The 17,086-nt window shown below is 40.8% G+C and overlaps 1 protein-coding gene across 3 annotated transcripts in view; it reads right to left on the bottom strand.

The window, feature by feature from the left end:
- The window catches only part of abr (ABR activator of RhoGEF and GTPase), a 127,685-nt gene that overhangs the window by 29,322 nt on the left and 81,277 nt on the right, over positions 1–17,086 (bottom strand). For all 3 annotated transcript variants that reach the window (XM_053331433.1, XM_053331434.1, XM_053331435.1), the window contains 3 exons: positions 14,669–14,743; positions 8,118–8,215; positions 7,893–8,024 (listed from right to left, as the gene is read on the bottom strand). In XM_053331433.1, coding sequence (XP_053187408.1) covers positions 7,893–8,024; positions 8,118–8,215; positions 14,669–14,743 — 305 coding nt within the window. The remainder of the gene's footprint in view (positions 1–7,892; positions 8,025–8,117; positions 8,216–14,668; positions 14,744–17,086) is intronic.

The following is a 17,086-nucleotide window of genomic DNA, read 5'->3' as shown; positions in this document are numbered from 1 at the left end:
GCAGAGTCTCTGTATTATTGTCTTCAAATCTCAGGCGCCAATGCTACGTATTTAGCAGCTGAAACAATAAAAGAGGCGATGGGAAATTTTAATAACAGGCCATTTAACCGATCCTGATGGTCAAAATGGGAACATCAAGCTCTTGTGGCTCTCGGTTTCTCTCACGGTTTTATCTGAATGTACTATTGCCATCCACTGTGTTCAAATGTGACACTCTTTGTAATATCTAACCTCCTCCACCCCCACCACCACCACCACCCTTCAGACTGTTTCCAATTATTTCTGAGCCCCCCCAACTCTTCCATGAGACTAAAGGGCGGTAGTAAATGTGAGAAGGGATTCACTTCTGCCTCTCTGGAGAGCATTTCATTTCTCTGACTCTGATGAGCTCCTTTGTTCTCGCTTTAACTCTCAGCTTCACATAATTGGCCACCATCTGGGGCTCTTGTTCCTATTCTTTTCCTCTCATGTGTCCCTCTAACCGCCCTCTCCACGTGTGCCGCATATGCATGTTCGGGGTAGGAAATCGTACATCTGTTATCAATCTCTTACACTTTCTCGAAAGATTATGTAACGTTATAATGAGGACCAATTACCGAGCCGGCTTGTCCTCGACATCTCGGAGGTTCATCCATTACTTTATGGAGAGGATTGTGTTTGTTTTCTGCTGTAAAAACAGAGAGGTACAAAAGGGATGGCAAGGGAAAAAGGGAGTGATGTGAAGGAGGTCACAGAGATCTTTTGGCCTTTAAATAGCAATTTGTTTTTGTTGAGTCCTCAGTCATCAGACGGCTACAGCAAAGCGTTTCTGCTTTACTCTTCCTACACAGTTCATTCTTTTTTATCCTTGGCGGAATCAAAAGTGTCTGTCCAACGCCTCCGACTCAATGCTGAGATTTTAAACATTCCTGGCATCCTGTTAGATTCTGAATTTATTGTATTTATTTTATACTATTAGAAAGGCCTAAAACTGCTGGTTTAGTTGAAGTTCTCAGTGACAAAACCCAGGATACCAACAATAACTACAAGTTCTAACATCTTTAAGAATATGACAAAAATCAAGCTTTTTACTCCCAGTCTATACCATCTGAATAAACCCCCCAAAAAGGCCTCTAGCTGGACCAATGTGTCTTTCTTTGTCTCCTCAATCACAACCGAGATTCAGCAGGTTAGGGGTTTTTGCTGTTCTGCTCAAAAAAAGGGGGGAAAAAGTGTGCATCTGCAAGTTTGCATGATCTAAGAAAGCTTACAGGACTCCATGTAGTTATTTAGGGCATGCATATCCCTAGTGGAGGGGAGTGGATGTTTTTAAGTGGGAACAAAGGCTGTCTAAGTGAGGGGTTGTGACGGAGGAGATTCTTTGTGGGGAGATGACTGGGGAAGACTGCAAATCCATCAAAACACTGCTTTCAGCTCCACTGATCAAGGGTCATTTGATGAGGAAGTCGGCTTAATTGGGACTCATCAATAAAAAATGTAAAAAAGCACCATATGCTGAAACACACAGACTATGAGGGATGAGCCTCATTAAAAATCATAGTGGAAAATCTGTTTAAGAAACTTAAAGAATAAAATAAGTGGATTTAGGAGTAAACAAGCAATGGGAACTTTGTTATTGAATGAATGTATATACGCCATTAATCTGCAACCCCCACCCCAATACACACACCTAGCCAGACAAAGGAGACACAAGCTAATAACCATCAGGTAATGTGGCAGACTGAAGTTATTGATATCATTTACAATACATTAGCCCATCACCCCTTTGTGTGTGTGTGTGTGTGTGTGTATGTGTGTGTATGTGTGTGTGAGTGTGTGTGTTTCCCCAGGGGGGCTGAACATACATAGCAGAGTCCCATCTGTTAGTGATGCTGACACACACGTGTGTGTGTGTGTGTGTGCGTGTGCGTGTGTGATGTGTGCGTGTGTGTATGTGTATGTATGGCTGCAGGGGTTGTGCGGTGTGGAAACATGACAGATCACAGCCCTAAATGACAGGGGGCAGAAACAAAATAGATGACACCATCTATTAGACAATAATTTATGTTAATACCCACACACTGGAACATGAACACACACACAAACCCTCATTAAAACCTCTGAGCTCGATGTTCAAAGCAAATATTACATGAAATACAACCACCCTGAATGCCCCAGAGGCAAAACATTCTTCACAAAAATAATCAGTAGGGTAAGAGAAAAGGAAAGATAATAATTATTTTGCTGCCCTCAGTGTTCATTTTTGCCACGCTGCATCAGAATCTAGAGATTATTTGTTTACATGACCATAAAATATAAAGAAGCCTGAAAATCTGTTAGCAGATTTTCTCTTTGTGCTTATTTTGTTGCCAATTTCTCCATCTGCTAACAAATATCTTTACATTTTTTCCCTGTTAACATTGTCTTCACTGTTTATACACATTGTACATATTTCTAAACACAACCACCAGGCTAAATTTCATCCGTATTACAGCCTGATGTTGGCTTTATGTTCAAACGAGTGCTGAGAGATTGGGTCCGAGCGTGAGGCCTGCACTTTCCACGCTGGCTCGGTGCCATTGGTCCACGAGCTTCAACACTAATTCTCCAGATGGCCGGTCGGCTATTAGCCCAAACAATGCCGCTTTCGCCCATAAAACCTTCATGTCGTATGTAAATGTCAAACTTTTGCATCTAATGCTTTGTGAAGAGGACAGGCTCTGGCTCTTAAGTGGGAATGAGAGTGCTGATAGACGCTCGCCTCAAACTTTACAACCCCTTTGCACCAGTACTTTTACAGTAAGGCCAGCTAATGCGTGCCCTCCTATCCTGATCCAGAGCTGCCAGGAACAAACAACTTCAACGCCCCTTCCTCTTTTACCTCCTAATGCCCAATTTCTCTGGCTCCCATTATCTTCGGGAAACCGTTCAAAACTATTAGGTTACAGATTGGTGAGGGGGTTGACATGCGCTCACCCCTGAATATAAACCAATAAAAACATCCCCTGCAGTGGTGCAGAAGCAGAGGGAGGTGCATGGGTTTCAGGGGCGATAGCAGGGGGTTCGAAGATTGAGGTGGCGATTATAGGGTCATCAGATGCGATAAAACTCAGTAACAAACTACATACTGTACAGGATAGGACACTGCAGAGTTCCTCCATAGACACACAGTATAAGACAGTACACATGACGTTGGCTGTTATCTCTCAACAGTTTGGATGCAATGTGCTGATTGCTCTGAGAGAGAAACCAAAAATGTAACAGTAAAGCCTTGACAAACACCTAACCTACCCCGGGATCCATTTCCTCTTCCTAACCAGCCCTCGACAATGTGACAGCGGCCAGACTAAACGATTTCAAGGGTGCTGGTGGGTGTATGGGAGACAACACACTCTTCCCCTGATAAGACAAGAAATAAAAGCCTGGAGAGTTGAGCCCAGGGGAGGCTGGGACGGGGTGTGCGAGGGTTGAGTTACGAGATGAAAGCATTGCTGAGGCTGGGTGATATGATGCATTTCTGCTACACAAAACACAGAGGCTGTTAACCTAAACAGTTACGTAACTGGTCCTCTGAAGACAAGTATTAGAAGCTACAGGCGACACATAAGAGTCACTTGGGAGACCCAGGAGATTGTTTGCACTTTGCACTCCAGTCTAGAACTCAGTGTCCTTAATAGCAAGACTGAACACAATCCAAACAAGTAGTGATGGCAGTGACATCTCTCTAAAGTAAAATCAGAAATCAACATGAAGGTCTAATGCTGAGGAGTTTGTAATTAAAAAAACATCCTTTAAAAAAAATTAGAGTTGAGGTCTGATAGTAAGTGAGGTCTGGTTATAATTAAGGTCACATTGTGTGTACAGACAGTTTTTTAAGCCAGAGGACAATCAATGGTTAAAGAGCAGAAGTATCAATGACAACATGCCCAAGAAATTATACACCAGAGGCAACGCTTTCATTTAACTAGCAAACTTAAGGGCTGATACTAATCAATTTTCCAAATGAATCCATTTGTGTTGCCGGTTTGAAAGACAGGGGGAGTGTGACCCCGACATTGTTGTCATTTAGGGTGGATTAACAGAGCGACCTCTGAGATCAGAGGTTATCTGCTCGGGGACGTCACTGGGAGACAGGCTGGAAATAAATGGTGGTATTTTGCCTGTGGACAAGTGACTAAATCAAGCTAACATTAGTGCACTGCTGCAGAACTTCTACTGCTGCCTCTCTGTTGTGTTTTTTCTGTGTGTGTGTGTGTGTGTGTGTGTGTGTGTGTGTGTGTGTGTGTGTGTGTGTGTGTGTGTGTGTGTGTGTGTGTGTTCTCTGGTGGACGTTACAAACTCTAAAGAATTTTACAACAAACCAAACAAACCTTTCCATAATATAATTCCTGCCAATAAAAGCATATCATCAACAGTAAAGACTGTATCAAAAATCCAGTGGCTTTCCTTGGTCACTATTACAATAAAATCATGGTCTTCTGATGACAGAGGCGATCAACTTTCTCATCAGTACAAAGTGAAGTAACAGCAGTGTGTAGGAAAAAAGAAAACTTCCAGCCCAATATGCCCATCTACGGTCAGTCAGTATTCCACAAGCCTGTTAAATAAATCAGAGGGTCTCCAGGGAGGAAAGCAAAACACCGAAGGGTCCTTCTATACTCAGCTTCACCAGGAAAGCAAACAGTTTGCCTCCAAGTGAAAGTCTCTTTCAGTATGCACTCTGTACTGTACGGTTAACTGATGTCACCCTGGCCGACTTTTAGGTGAAAATGTACAGTACTTTGGTTCATCAGCTGCCATATCAGTGACATGTGATGAAACATGTCTCTAAACTATACAGTAACACTTTGGAGTCAGATAAAAATGCTCTTTACTCAGGATTTCATCATGTTTTAGTGACGATAAACAAACTCCAACCAGACGGAAGTGAGCCTGTAACCTCTGTGCCGAGTGTATCTTAGAAGAATGACTTTCCGTGGTTCATGTATGTCACTGCATTAACAGCAATAGTAAAAGGGGCTGATAATTAAGATCAGCATTCATTTACAGTGTCAATAACATTAATATATCCTGTGTATATGCATGTATATGTATTTTCCAGTTTTAGCACCACAACCTTGGGCTGTCACTGCCTTTGATAGCAGTGATACTGTATGACCACCTGATAGACAATCAGTAGAGAAAGTTCCTCTATCAACATCTTTCACTTTGCTTCCCACTCCTTAATACACACTAATACACCGTTCCCACACGGTCAGACTCTGGGACAGAACATGCCATTCTCCCTCTCTATCTCTGTTTCTACCCTCCTCTGTATAATCCCCCCTTCTCTCAGCGAGCCAGCGAACTTGTGGTGTATTTGTTTTTTTGGCTGTTGTTGGCTAGAAGTCGATGTTCCCAGTGGCAGAAGCATTTGTCTCTCTGACTGGCAGCCACACCAGTGAGGGCGGGCTTTACTGTCTTTTAAGATAAAATATTGAACCACTGATGAACCACTGTACCTTATGTGCAGAGATGGAATGATCTCCTTTAACCAATAAAATCTAATTAAAGAGCATATTATTCATCTCAACAGTCCAGATTAAAAAGGCCAAAGGTAAAAACAGCAATATCTCTAACTAAATACATAACTGTACATATATAACTGTAAAGACATACTACACACACACACACACACACACACACACACACACACACACACACACACACACACACACACACACACACACACACACACACACACACACACACACACACACACACACACACACACACACACACACACACACACACAAAAACAACTGAAAAAAAAAAGCACACACACATACATGGATGTGCACAGTTCTTTTTTCAGTCCTCTCTTGAGTCTTCAGTCAGGAGCCAACCTCATTAACCAAATCACACAGGCAGGGCAAGGTAAGGTTGATAAACCCTGATACAGTATATTTAAGTTTTTAACTACAGATAGCTAGTCACAGACCAGGAACTGCCATGATGAAGATTTTAATTAATTTCTACCACACTAAACTCTACACAAAGACTACACTCCATAGATTCCCCTCATCTTCATAGATGTTTCTATTAATTATGTTAGAAACATCTGAAGTCACGATAATAAAAAAGAAAAACAACAGCTGCCACATTAAGATGCATGTGAATCTTAAGCCCCTTTCAAACGTGCAGTCTATCCCTGAAATGTTCAGGAATATTTTGTGCATGGGGTCATGTGTAAATATAATATATAATGTGATCAATATTAAGGGAAATCTGGGCCACCAATTTCCCACCTCAAGACTTTGTAACACATCAGGGGAAATGCCAGTACGGCTGTATTGTGAATGAAAGCAGTAACATTGCAGGGACAAGCACATAAAGGGTAATGTCCGTCTGACGAAAGACTCTATGACGTGGAGCGAGCGAACCAACCAGCCATCTGAAGACCCACTGTGGACATATTTGACTTCTTCATGGTTGTCTTATTAATACTTTTGCAGTGTGATCTGATAACTAACAACAACACAAGTTATTTTGTTTGCAATCAAACTGCTCAGATTCAGAAATAAGGGAGCTTCTCTCAGTCCCCGCAGAGCAGTTGGCATCCATAAGTGTTGCATGACAGCCATCTGCTGGACTGTCCCTTGCCCTATCTATGTGGGCATTGTTGTGGCATGTGTGAAAAGGCACAAGAAGGCAATGTTCCTGAATGTAACTAAATGTGTGAATAGTGAAAATCAATAGCGGTGCCTGAAAGGTTATCCCAATGCTTTACTGAGAAGTATGTCTTAAAGAAGCTTAATGCAGTTCAAAAAAGAAGTACGCTTGTGTGGTGCACACTCACTCTTTTTCACATTCGCTCTTCAGAATCAAAAGGTAAAATTCAAGGGCACAGATCATCAAACCGAATGAGAAAAGCATGGAAAGTGGTGGTGACAAACAAGAAAATGCTACAACAAATTTGTTGTGGGTGTTTTTCCCACATTTAAAAACAGTTTGAAAGAACTTAGGTCTGAGAAAGAACACACCAACTCACGAACATAAGGTTTATAAGATATTTTTGAGTTGCCTCCTTTCCTTTTAAAATACAAGGTTATGTGAGTGAGTCATGTTTACCCCACTTTCCCTCTCTGTTAGACAGGAGATTTGTATTCCCACTGCTATTTGTTACTGATACTGCTTTCACCCACGACTAACAATTCGCTGCAGCAACAAAACAAATCTTTAAATCTTTTTACTGATTTATATCTCGTGTTTCGTTTGAGAGAGATAAAACAATTGTCAGAAGCAGGTTCATAAATAACCTGCTTTACAAGTTTGCCTCTGGCACTGACATCACTTGAGAAAAACATGAGGACATTAAGTGATGATAAGAGCAACTAAAAGCCTCAGAGTTGGCCCAGATTCATGAGGTGAAGCTCTATTGATTACAGGGCAGAGGAGGTGGAAACTGCTACGGCAGCAATTTGACTGAATTGCAGGGAAAGTGACGGGAGTCAAGCTTCACTTGACCAAACAAATTTTCCAAAGAAGTTCTGGAAAAACTGAAATATGACTGGTTTTGCAGGCTGCCCTGCAAAACCTAAACAACACCACCAAGTGCAGAACAGCCCAGGAAACCACAGATTCCACAGTGTAGGCACAGTATAGTTTACAAGACTGTGAAAGGGACTTTTACAGGGACATTTCTCACAACAAGATGGGGAAACCCCCCTTAAATAAACTCACTTTCAGACTGGTAATCCAACCAGCTTCATTAGAGGCTGTAAGACCAATCTATTGTGTGCAACGGCTAGACGGCCAATTAAAATGTAGTCACATGTTGGAAAACCTCCCCATGAGGACACAGATGTTTCTCTCTGTGTACAGTTTGTTTCTATGATAATCAACTGATGACATGTCAGCTTCTCTCTTCTTACCTGAACTTGACCTTTGCCCATAATCTTGTCCACAATCTCATTGTCATCCTTGTTGAGCATGCTCTTATCATAACACTTCTCGTAGCACAGGATCCTCAGGTACTGGGAGCCCTCCAACTCAATCTCAAACTCCTATCGGATGACACAGGAAAAGGAGAATTAAAATGTCTGACTCTGAATATGTCAAAGTGGAGAAATATACCAGGAGATGTCTTGGTAACTGACCTCATTCCACTGAGGCTCTGAGGTGTCTCTGAACACTCGGGTCTTGGCTTTGCTGACAAAGTATCCATATGAGTCCACTTCCAGGGTGCAGTATAGATCTAGGAGGAAACACAGAAGGTAGAAAGATCCATCAGACATGCTGATAAAATAAACTTTTATATCATGATTATTATGCCAAATGATGGAGCGTGTACAGATCACATTTTTATAGCTTGTAGTAAAAGTACAGCTATTAAAACAGACTTTTGGTGTATTTCATTACATGGAACATCAACATAATTACAGGCCAACTGTATTTCTTATTAATGAGTGCCTCTGATCTGAAGTCATATTTGAGTATTATTTAGTATCATGTATATCATAAATTCAGCAACCAGAGAATCTGATTTTTGTGCTGCAAAAATTTACCAAAGCTCAATTAATTTTTCAGATGTTGAAGGTGTTAAGGGAAACGTTTCTTTGAGCTCACTTTTTTAACATGTATATCTTCAGCAGTTAGTATAAATAAATATGATGCAAATATTAAAAGATGTAACCCATTATTTAGAAGTCTCATCCACACTTGAACCCATTCCAAGTGTTTAAATGTAACAGGAAGTCACTGAGTAGCAGATCTGTAACAAATGTGCACTTACAAAATGTAAAAAAGGCTATGTTCCATCAAAGTGAAATAGCCCTTTAAAATGTCAATATGTTGTAATCCATTGGCTGCCAGACATCAATCTACTGCCTGTGTACACAATCAGGACCCCCCCTTCTTCTTTACATCCTCATACCACGGCCGTCGCTCCCCAGAGATCAGCTCACACTCAGCTCTTAGACGGGAGCAATTAAGTCTGTTAATGTGTTTGAAATGCTGTTGCAGCGGTTCCTGCAGGCCGCGCTGCCAGCTGTCTGTAAAGTGTCTATACTATGTCCTGTAGCATGGACCCAGTCCCTGGGGTTAACCTCAGTTTGACAGCATGATGGATGGATGCGCGGCTCGACCTTTCACCGCTAGGTTCGCAGGGATTGAGGCGAGGGTGCCAGAGACAGATGCAAAGGCGCTGGTTCAATCTCTTATAATGCCTTTGTCTGATTAAAGCTATAGAGACACCAACCAGACCACCAGGGTGAGCTATGACTGCCTGGAGCAAACATTCACATGTACAGCTGCACAACAATCACTAACAGGACTTCACAGTATAATGGATTTCATTTGGTTTCATCTGGTACGATTAAAGGAAAAGTGGACAAGCTTCGAGCAAACATTCACAGCTTATATAAATAAAAGGGAAGCTTGTGCTCTTGCCTTTATTGAAGCCTGATTTAATGAGACCGTGCTGGACTCTGACATTTGTCCAGATGGATTTACTACCACACACATGGACCGATGCAGAGAGACTGCAAGCAAAGAGCAAGGAGGGAGAGTGTACATCGTGATAAATGAAAGGTGGTGAGCCCTCATATTTAAAACTGCCTGAAATGTCCAAAACCAAGTAACAAAATTCTCACTCTATTTTACAAATCTGTTATTGGGAGTATCCTTTGTTTTTGTACACTAGTTTAGACATTCCAGAATCGCTCACTGGAACAAGACCTGTGGGAAAATGATGGTGGAGGCTTAGGGAGCTGACCTGTACCACCTGTACCCAACCAGGCTGACTGAGCAGGCAGATGAGTTCTGCATGGATACATCTCATCTATTTTCAGTGGAATTTCAGCTGCTCCCTTCTGGACGGAGGTTATATACCCCAAGATCACAATCAACAAAGCAAAAAACTTGTTTATTCCCATGGTAATAACTCAATTAAACAAGATGCAGTAGCCAAGGGGACTCTGGGGAACTGGTGTAGTGGACGTGAAATACATGGACACATAGAGGATGTGTTCACTTGCTATTTATTTATTTTTATCACAATTGTTAGTATACAATTATTGATATGCACTTGCATGCTTGCCTGGACTGTAATGATATTTATCTTGACTATTATCTTGATCTTGGACTATTGTTGTTGTTGTTTATCTGATGTGCTTTTATGTATCTATATGTTCTGTTCTGTACCACAAATTGCATCTCGGAGGACATTAAAGTTCCTAACTTCTTTCCCTCATTGTTTGTTTTCTCAGCATCCTGAAAGGCTCTGGCATAATTATTCCCAATGAGGCGGAGATTAGCGGCAATGGTATGAGGGAAGTTCAGCAGAGGGGAATTCAGTGTGACCATCTGGGGGATATTTATAAAGTGAAGTCGTAGCTGAGCAATTATCATAGGCTTCCGCTACATACGGAAGCATAACAGCTCATGGCCATTACCTGAGGTTTGACATCCGGCATTCCCAATATACACAAACTACCTGTCAGAGTCTGGTTCAGTGAAGAGATGGGGTAATTTAAATACTGATCTGGCTATTTTATAATGATAAACACAGTGGCAATGCAGTTTGACACTTTTTATGACTACACAATGAAGTGCTTGTTGTTTTCAATTTAGAATCAAAACAGGGGAAGTGAGTGCATGTGCAGCTGTTAGATTTGTCTGGAAGTTGGTTTCATCTCAGTGTGAAAGGGATTGATGTGCCCAGAGCTAACTCAAACAAGGCCAGAGAGAGCATATTTAGGGAGGTTTTTATTTGTGTGTGTGTGTGTGTGTGTGTGTGTGTGTGTGTGTGTGTGTGCGTGTGTGTGTGTGTGTGTATGTGTGTGTGTGTGTGTGTGTGTGTGTGTGTGTGTGTGTGTGTGTGTGTGTGTGCATGCAGTGGATCCAGGAGGGTTTAGAGAAGTAGGACAAACTAAAACAGGCCTGGAACTCCATGAGTTTTCATTTTCCTGGCAGGTCACCATCAGGCACAGAGTATGAGGGAGGGGGATAAATTGGTCAGCATGGGGTCTCTGACCCCTAAATGCAAGGGTTAATGGATACCATCCTTTTCCATCTCAATTAACTGAGGGCTGCAGTCCTTGTGTTGCGTGTGTGTGTGTGTTCTACAGGAGGCTAATCTTTGCCTGAGGCAGTGTTGAATGCTGGGTCAAACTGTGGGTTCACAGAATTAGGAGACAAGTGATAACCAGTTAAACTAATCAGTGTCTCCACAGCAAGTCTCAGCCGCCAGAGCGACTATCTGTATGCTTTGCTAGAGGGCGTCAGCAGAAAATATCCTTCTAAGAGAACAAAATGAGGAGGGACCAGGCATAATTGAATTGTTTTCATAGAATCCAGAAGGAGAAAACTAATAAAAGCGTGGCAAACAATGAATGGGAATGCATGCAGCCGTGGCTGGATTTGATTACACACAGAAATCAGAAGAGTCATGAGAACATTTGCAGCACTGTTTTGCCTTAAATTTTTATGGGAACAGTGGCAAGTGACTAAAAGAGTTGAGTTACAAAAGGAAAACTATTGTGTAATCTTCTCTTGTCCTGTAGTAACTGCACTGTTATTCCACCATTAGTGAGGTATATTAAATAAGATTTCAGTTTTAAATGTCCTTGAGTGTTGTTGGCCAAGCTTGTGTAACTTTATTTCCTTTTGTACAACTGTTGCATTTAAAAATCCTCTTATTTAAATCTGAACACACTGTTCCTTTGCAGCACGGGCAACGCAGCTTTTAAAGCGTCATGTTGCAGCAGCTGTACATAGTGTACATATAGTGGGATGTTGGAACAATGCACAGTGTCACTCATACACTCACGCATACACAAAAATAAACCAAGATCAAAGTCTAAAGTTTTGTACTCCTCTACTAGGTCATGTTTTCCACTGATTTTTTTTTTGGGTGCTAGTTTTTGGGAGATGCTCAACTCCCAGCTCCTTCCTCTGTGACCCAGTTTGACAACTTTGCCCTGGGCTGAATTAAAAGTAATTTCACACAGGGGGAGATCTATGTGACATAAATAACATCTGAAATCAGATTTATTTTTTATTTTTAGAACAAGCTTATGATATTTTTCAATCAAAAAAAAAAAAAAAAAAAAAAAAAAGAGAGGCTGATGACTACATACGCTACTGAATAACGACGAACGAATAATTATTTCCAGTCATTGCACTTTTCCACTCTTATATGACAATAATTACCATATGCATCAAAAGAGAGCACGCACACAAATTAACCAAGAGAGCAGCAAATTGCTGTAAGATGCCTAGGACAGAATGCACAGCTTTCTAACAGAGACAAATGTCTTAAACAGAGACATCCACAATGCATCTGAAACCAAAACATTGATGCAAAACATCTACATAAAAAGCTAAATTGGATGCAATCATTAACCTACATTTGGATGAAACAGTATAATTATAGTCATTTGTGGTACTGGAGGGAATTATACAGGCAAAAGACACAGTGTCTCACAATGATTACTGGGCTGTTTTCAAATATCTTATATATATATATATATAGATGAAACATTGTGCTGGACAGGTTTCATAAGCATACCTCTGTGGGGACATTAAAACTATATTACAAACATCCATCTATTTCTGGGGCAGGTAGGCAGCCTTCAATGCCATTAAAAGTGACATATTTCAATGCCAAATGTTTGCAGCATCCATCCAGATATTTGTCATGAATTTTAAATAATTTATCCTTACATTGACCTTTAAGATGCAAGCAAAGGGCTTGAAGTGACATATTTATCATAATGTAAGTCAAATTAACTGATATATTTAAGAAGATAATGTACTGATTGCATTGTAACATAATAATGCCACGTTAATGCCTTAATATACATAAGTATCTCTTCAAATAACTGAACAGCTGTGTGTGGTTAACCGCCAGCCACACACACACACACACACACACACACTGTATAAAACACAGTCAACCACACAGCACATTCCTGACTTAAAAGCACAGGTGTTTTGTGGTGAACTGCGGTCACAGCCGGTACTGTGTGACTTTTATTATGACATAACAATGTTTTGAACACATCCGCATTAAAAAACTAAGCAATGCAAATTTGTGTTGTGTACACTAAACTGAAACTTGAATGCATTAGAATTAATTATGGCAATTCAAGGCTTTTTATACAATATCTTTGTATTAACAGAGTTTATTCTAAAACTTCAGCTACGCATAAGGGCTGATAAATAAATATCTGTATGTTGTCTCTCTCCTCCAGGAAAACAGCATCATTAACCTCTTTTACTGGATTCAGTGAAGGGTTTGCTGTTTTTTGCCCCCTTATTTACCTCGTGGGTAGAGCCAGCAAACACAGAATCTACAAAAGATAAACACATCTTAAATCAGGATCTGTGTAAATTCAATTTCAACATTTTGAGACCTGGTAAATAGCTTTTATGTGCTTTTACTTTGCACTACATCCTTGTTAATTACATTTTGTTAATTTATGACCCATTTGCAAAGACATTTTATTACATTACGACAAATTATTACTTTCAACATAAAGCATTTTCATTATAGCTTTCTACAAAGCTTCTTTGTCCATTTAACAGTACGTGGCATTCATTTATTTTAAAGCTTAAATGCTCCTGTAATCGAATAACTGCAAATCATCATCACCATCATCCTCACCAGAGTGCCCCCTAACAACACTCAACACAACACAGGTCATCGAGCCACAGCACCTTCATAGCGTGCATGCTCCACCCTGGCTCTGTCCGCTCCACTGGACATATTGACATGAAAGTGTATCAGTGAAACTATCCAACTTTCCTCCACACACACACACATGCACACGTACACACATGTACACACACTTTCTTCATTTTTAAACCCCTCAGCTCCACCGAGGATCAAACAGGCTTTCAGACGAGATAACTTTCCAATCCATTACCCAGGAAACTCGAGCAGACCTGCTTTCATACACTAAAGGCTGTCATGGTAACTGAGGAAATCATATTTCTCCCTCTCTCCTATCCAGATATTTGATATTTGAACTGGTCCATGTGCAACAGGGCACAAAGTGTACTGAAACACCAGCTGTTCACTACTGACACGTCTGAAACAGCCTCTGCACAGTCCTGCCAATAGTACACTGGCTTGATAACACACACACACACACACACACACACACACACACACACACATACAGACACACACACACACAGACACACACACACACAGACACACACACACACACACAGCTTCATCTGCACAAAGGAACGTTTTGTGTGAAGGAGGCAGTATTTGTGAACAAAGACTATTGGCATTATGTTAGCCAGAGGCTCAGTTATGAAATCATCTCCCTGCTGTGCATGATTTTAGACATTCTTTCCCTTTTCTATTTTATGGAGTATTTTTGTGTCATTTTTGAAGTCTGCCAAACAAAAACAACCACAAAAATTCCACTGTGGCTTCCACTTCTCCATCTCTCTCTCTCCTATCTCACTCTTTTCCATCCATCCATCCATCCGCCTCCCAGCTCTCGCCTGATGGACACTGCCTGTGCATACTGCAGTGATTGATTGGGTCATGTGTTTGTGCGTGCGCCTGCTGGCAGACACGTCCTTGCACGGCAGCTATGTGCGAAGGGATGCTGAGCCAGAGTGTGAGTACAAGTGTGCTGAAAAAACCCCCCCCAAAAAAACAAAAAGCTGTTTCTGGCCGACTTACTGGCTGACTCCTTGAATCCTTTGGCAGAGTGGACGATCACATGCAGAAAACCGTACAGGCCAGGAGTCTCCTCATCTGGAAAAAAAGCACACAGTGCAGTCAGGACCGTTCACAGTGTAAATACGGTGTACTTTAAAGGCAGTCATTGCAAATTATAAACATTAAGAAACTAGCTGATGCATATTTTCTTCAGATGCAACATTATGTACATCAAAAACATATAAGTATGTATGTTCTTCAAGATGTCTTAGCTTTTAATTTAATTTTCACCTCGACCTCTACAACCATTTAGATGTCTTTAAAATTGTTAATCAACATGAAATTGCTCGTGTATGCTTTTTCTCTCTGGTTGAGTGGTCCTAAACTCATTATCAACATCATCCTCTCCAATAGATGCTCTCACCCCAACAGACACCCAATTATCGATTTATATTTGAGGAAGAAGAAAAACACTTTAAAGACTGTGTAAAGTGAATTCAGACATTTTCTTCTAAACACATTAAATAGGTCATAAATGTATTTCTAAAAAAGGTGTAAAAAGCATTTCAACTATTTAGATTTGAATTGTGGAGCTAGGCGTCGCAAACTGTGTTTCAAGATTTCTTCAGGATTTAGTGGGCGGGTCTGAATCGCGACGGTGATTAGCATAAACCCGACCCTGCTGCTGTAGAGGTATAAATACATTCAGTGCACACTACTACTACTACAGTCTACAGTTAGCCGTCGAGCTAGCTGCTGAATTAGCAGCAGAAAGCTCTCAAACGTAGCGTCCATGTTTCTGGTAGAGGTGGTGACTTTGATTGACAGGTGACACTTGGTAGGGGGCGGGGTTTCAGCAGACTCTGAGGCCACGCCCACAGCGTTTGGGAGCAGAGAAAAGGGCTGATTTTTACACAATTTTGAAGCCTAATTTCATTTATTTGGGGATTTTTTTAATCATTCAAATTTGGCAGGGTGGTTAACAACATACTCTGTGGTATGTCAAACTCAGAACACATATTTATTCTTACTTTACACAGACTTTAAACTTAAGATGACATTCGCCAAAACTTGAATACGATATACAAGAAAAATGTCAGAAAATAAACAATTTTACTTTTTGAAGATCTGAAAATTAACTGTTATCACAACCTTTTTGTCAGATCTGTATCAGACTCCAAAACAACAAGCACAGTCTTCTGTTATAACAACTGAACTGAACTGGCAACTGGGTAGAAGATAGTGGGTGGAGGTTTTTGGGTGGCCTGACGTTCCCCCTGTCCTGCCGACGGACACATGAAGGGGATACACTTTTGTTTTGGTAGAGGCCTGTGAAGCCCCGACTGTTTCCTGGTAAATAAACTACGATGGAGGGCTGCACGACTGTTAGGCGCTCCGTTGAGAAGAGTGCAGTCGGCTCAGGAGGTTAACTGTGAGTGAATGTGTGTGTGTGTAAGCAACAGGGGAGTTTCACATGGAGAAGGTTCAAAGGTTCACTTCGAGGTGGCCTGTGTGTTGCTTTGAAACCAAAACTGATATTTGTTTCTTTCAATTAGGAGCAAACTTGAACAATAAACTGAGGGAAACTAGAGAAAAGCATTAACTAAAATGTGATAACTGATTATGATCCAATCAAAGGAGTCAAGTGAAAGTCTGAGTACTGCATTGTGGACTTAGAGAGGGGCTCTGCAACATCATCCATCCCTTTAATTATGAGAACATTCCTTTGCCAGCTGGTCCCCATTCCAACCTCTACTGTGCTCTGTGCACTACATGTCATAGAGGTACGTGTGTGTGTGTGTGTGTGTGCGTGCGTGTGTGTGTGTGTGTGTGTCTTTCTGTTTGCTTTATAATGAGGAGTGGGTCAAAAGTCTAAGACAAGATGTGGGGCCTGAGCTCTGTTTTAACACACAGATCACTTCACTGGAAAAAAGAAAAGGGAAAATATCAACAAAATGAAGCAGCGCGAGAGACCTGAGGGTTTAATCAAGTTAACATGTAAGTAAAAACTTTGGGAAGGAAACTTAAGGAGAACCTCCTGCTATGAGCTAAAGCAGTGAATATCATTAATCCAAACATTGAATAATAATGTGAAAGTTATGTGTAATAAGAAATATTTACACATTTTTGAGAGAAACATGGTGGACATGAAGGAGACGTTCATAATGAGAGGATAAAAAACAATTCAATTTAATTTGGTCATTGAAAAAAATGCTCTCTTGTGTTATTTTCATAATTGAAGACTGAAAACGCTCTGATTGAATTTTATGAAGACACTGACATATTCTTCATTCACATAAGATTTTCAGAAATGCATTTGAATATTCTCCCATCAGGAATTTCAAGCACAAAATCAATCTGAGAGGCTTAACTGGTAAAAATCGATTTTCTTCCAAATATCTCTACACAGAGTGGCCTACATGGTTTACAGGCTAGCAA

This window comes from Scomber japonicus, chromosome 13, assembly GCF_027409825.1.
Source record: "Scomber japonicus isolate fScoJap1 chromosome 13, fScoJap1.pri, whole genome shotgun sequence".
In the NCBI taxonomy this organism is placed as follows: Eukaryota; Metazoa; Chordata; class Actinopteri; order Scombriformes; family Scombridae; genus Scomber; species Scomber japonicus.
This window is presented reverse-complemented; position numbering and strand designations above follow the sequence as displayed.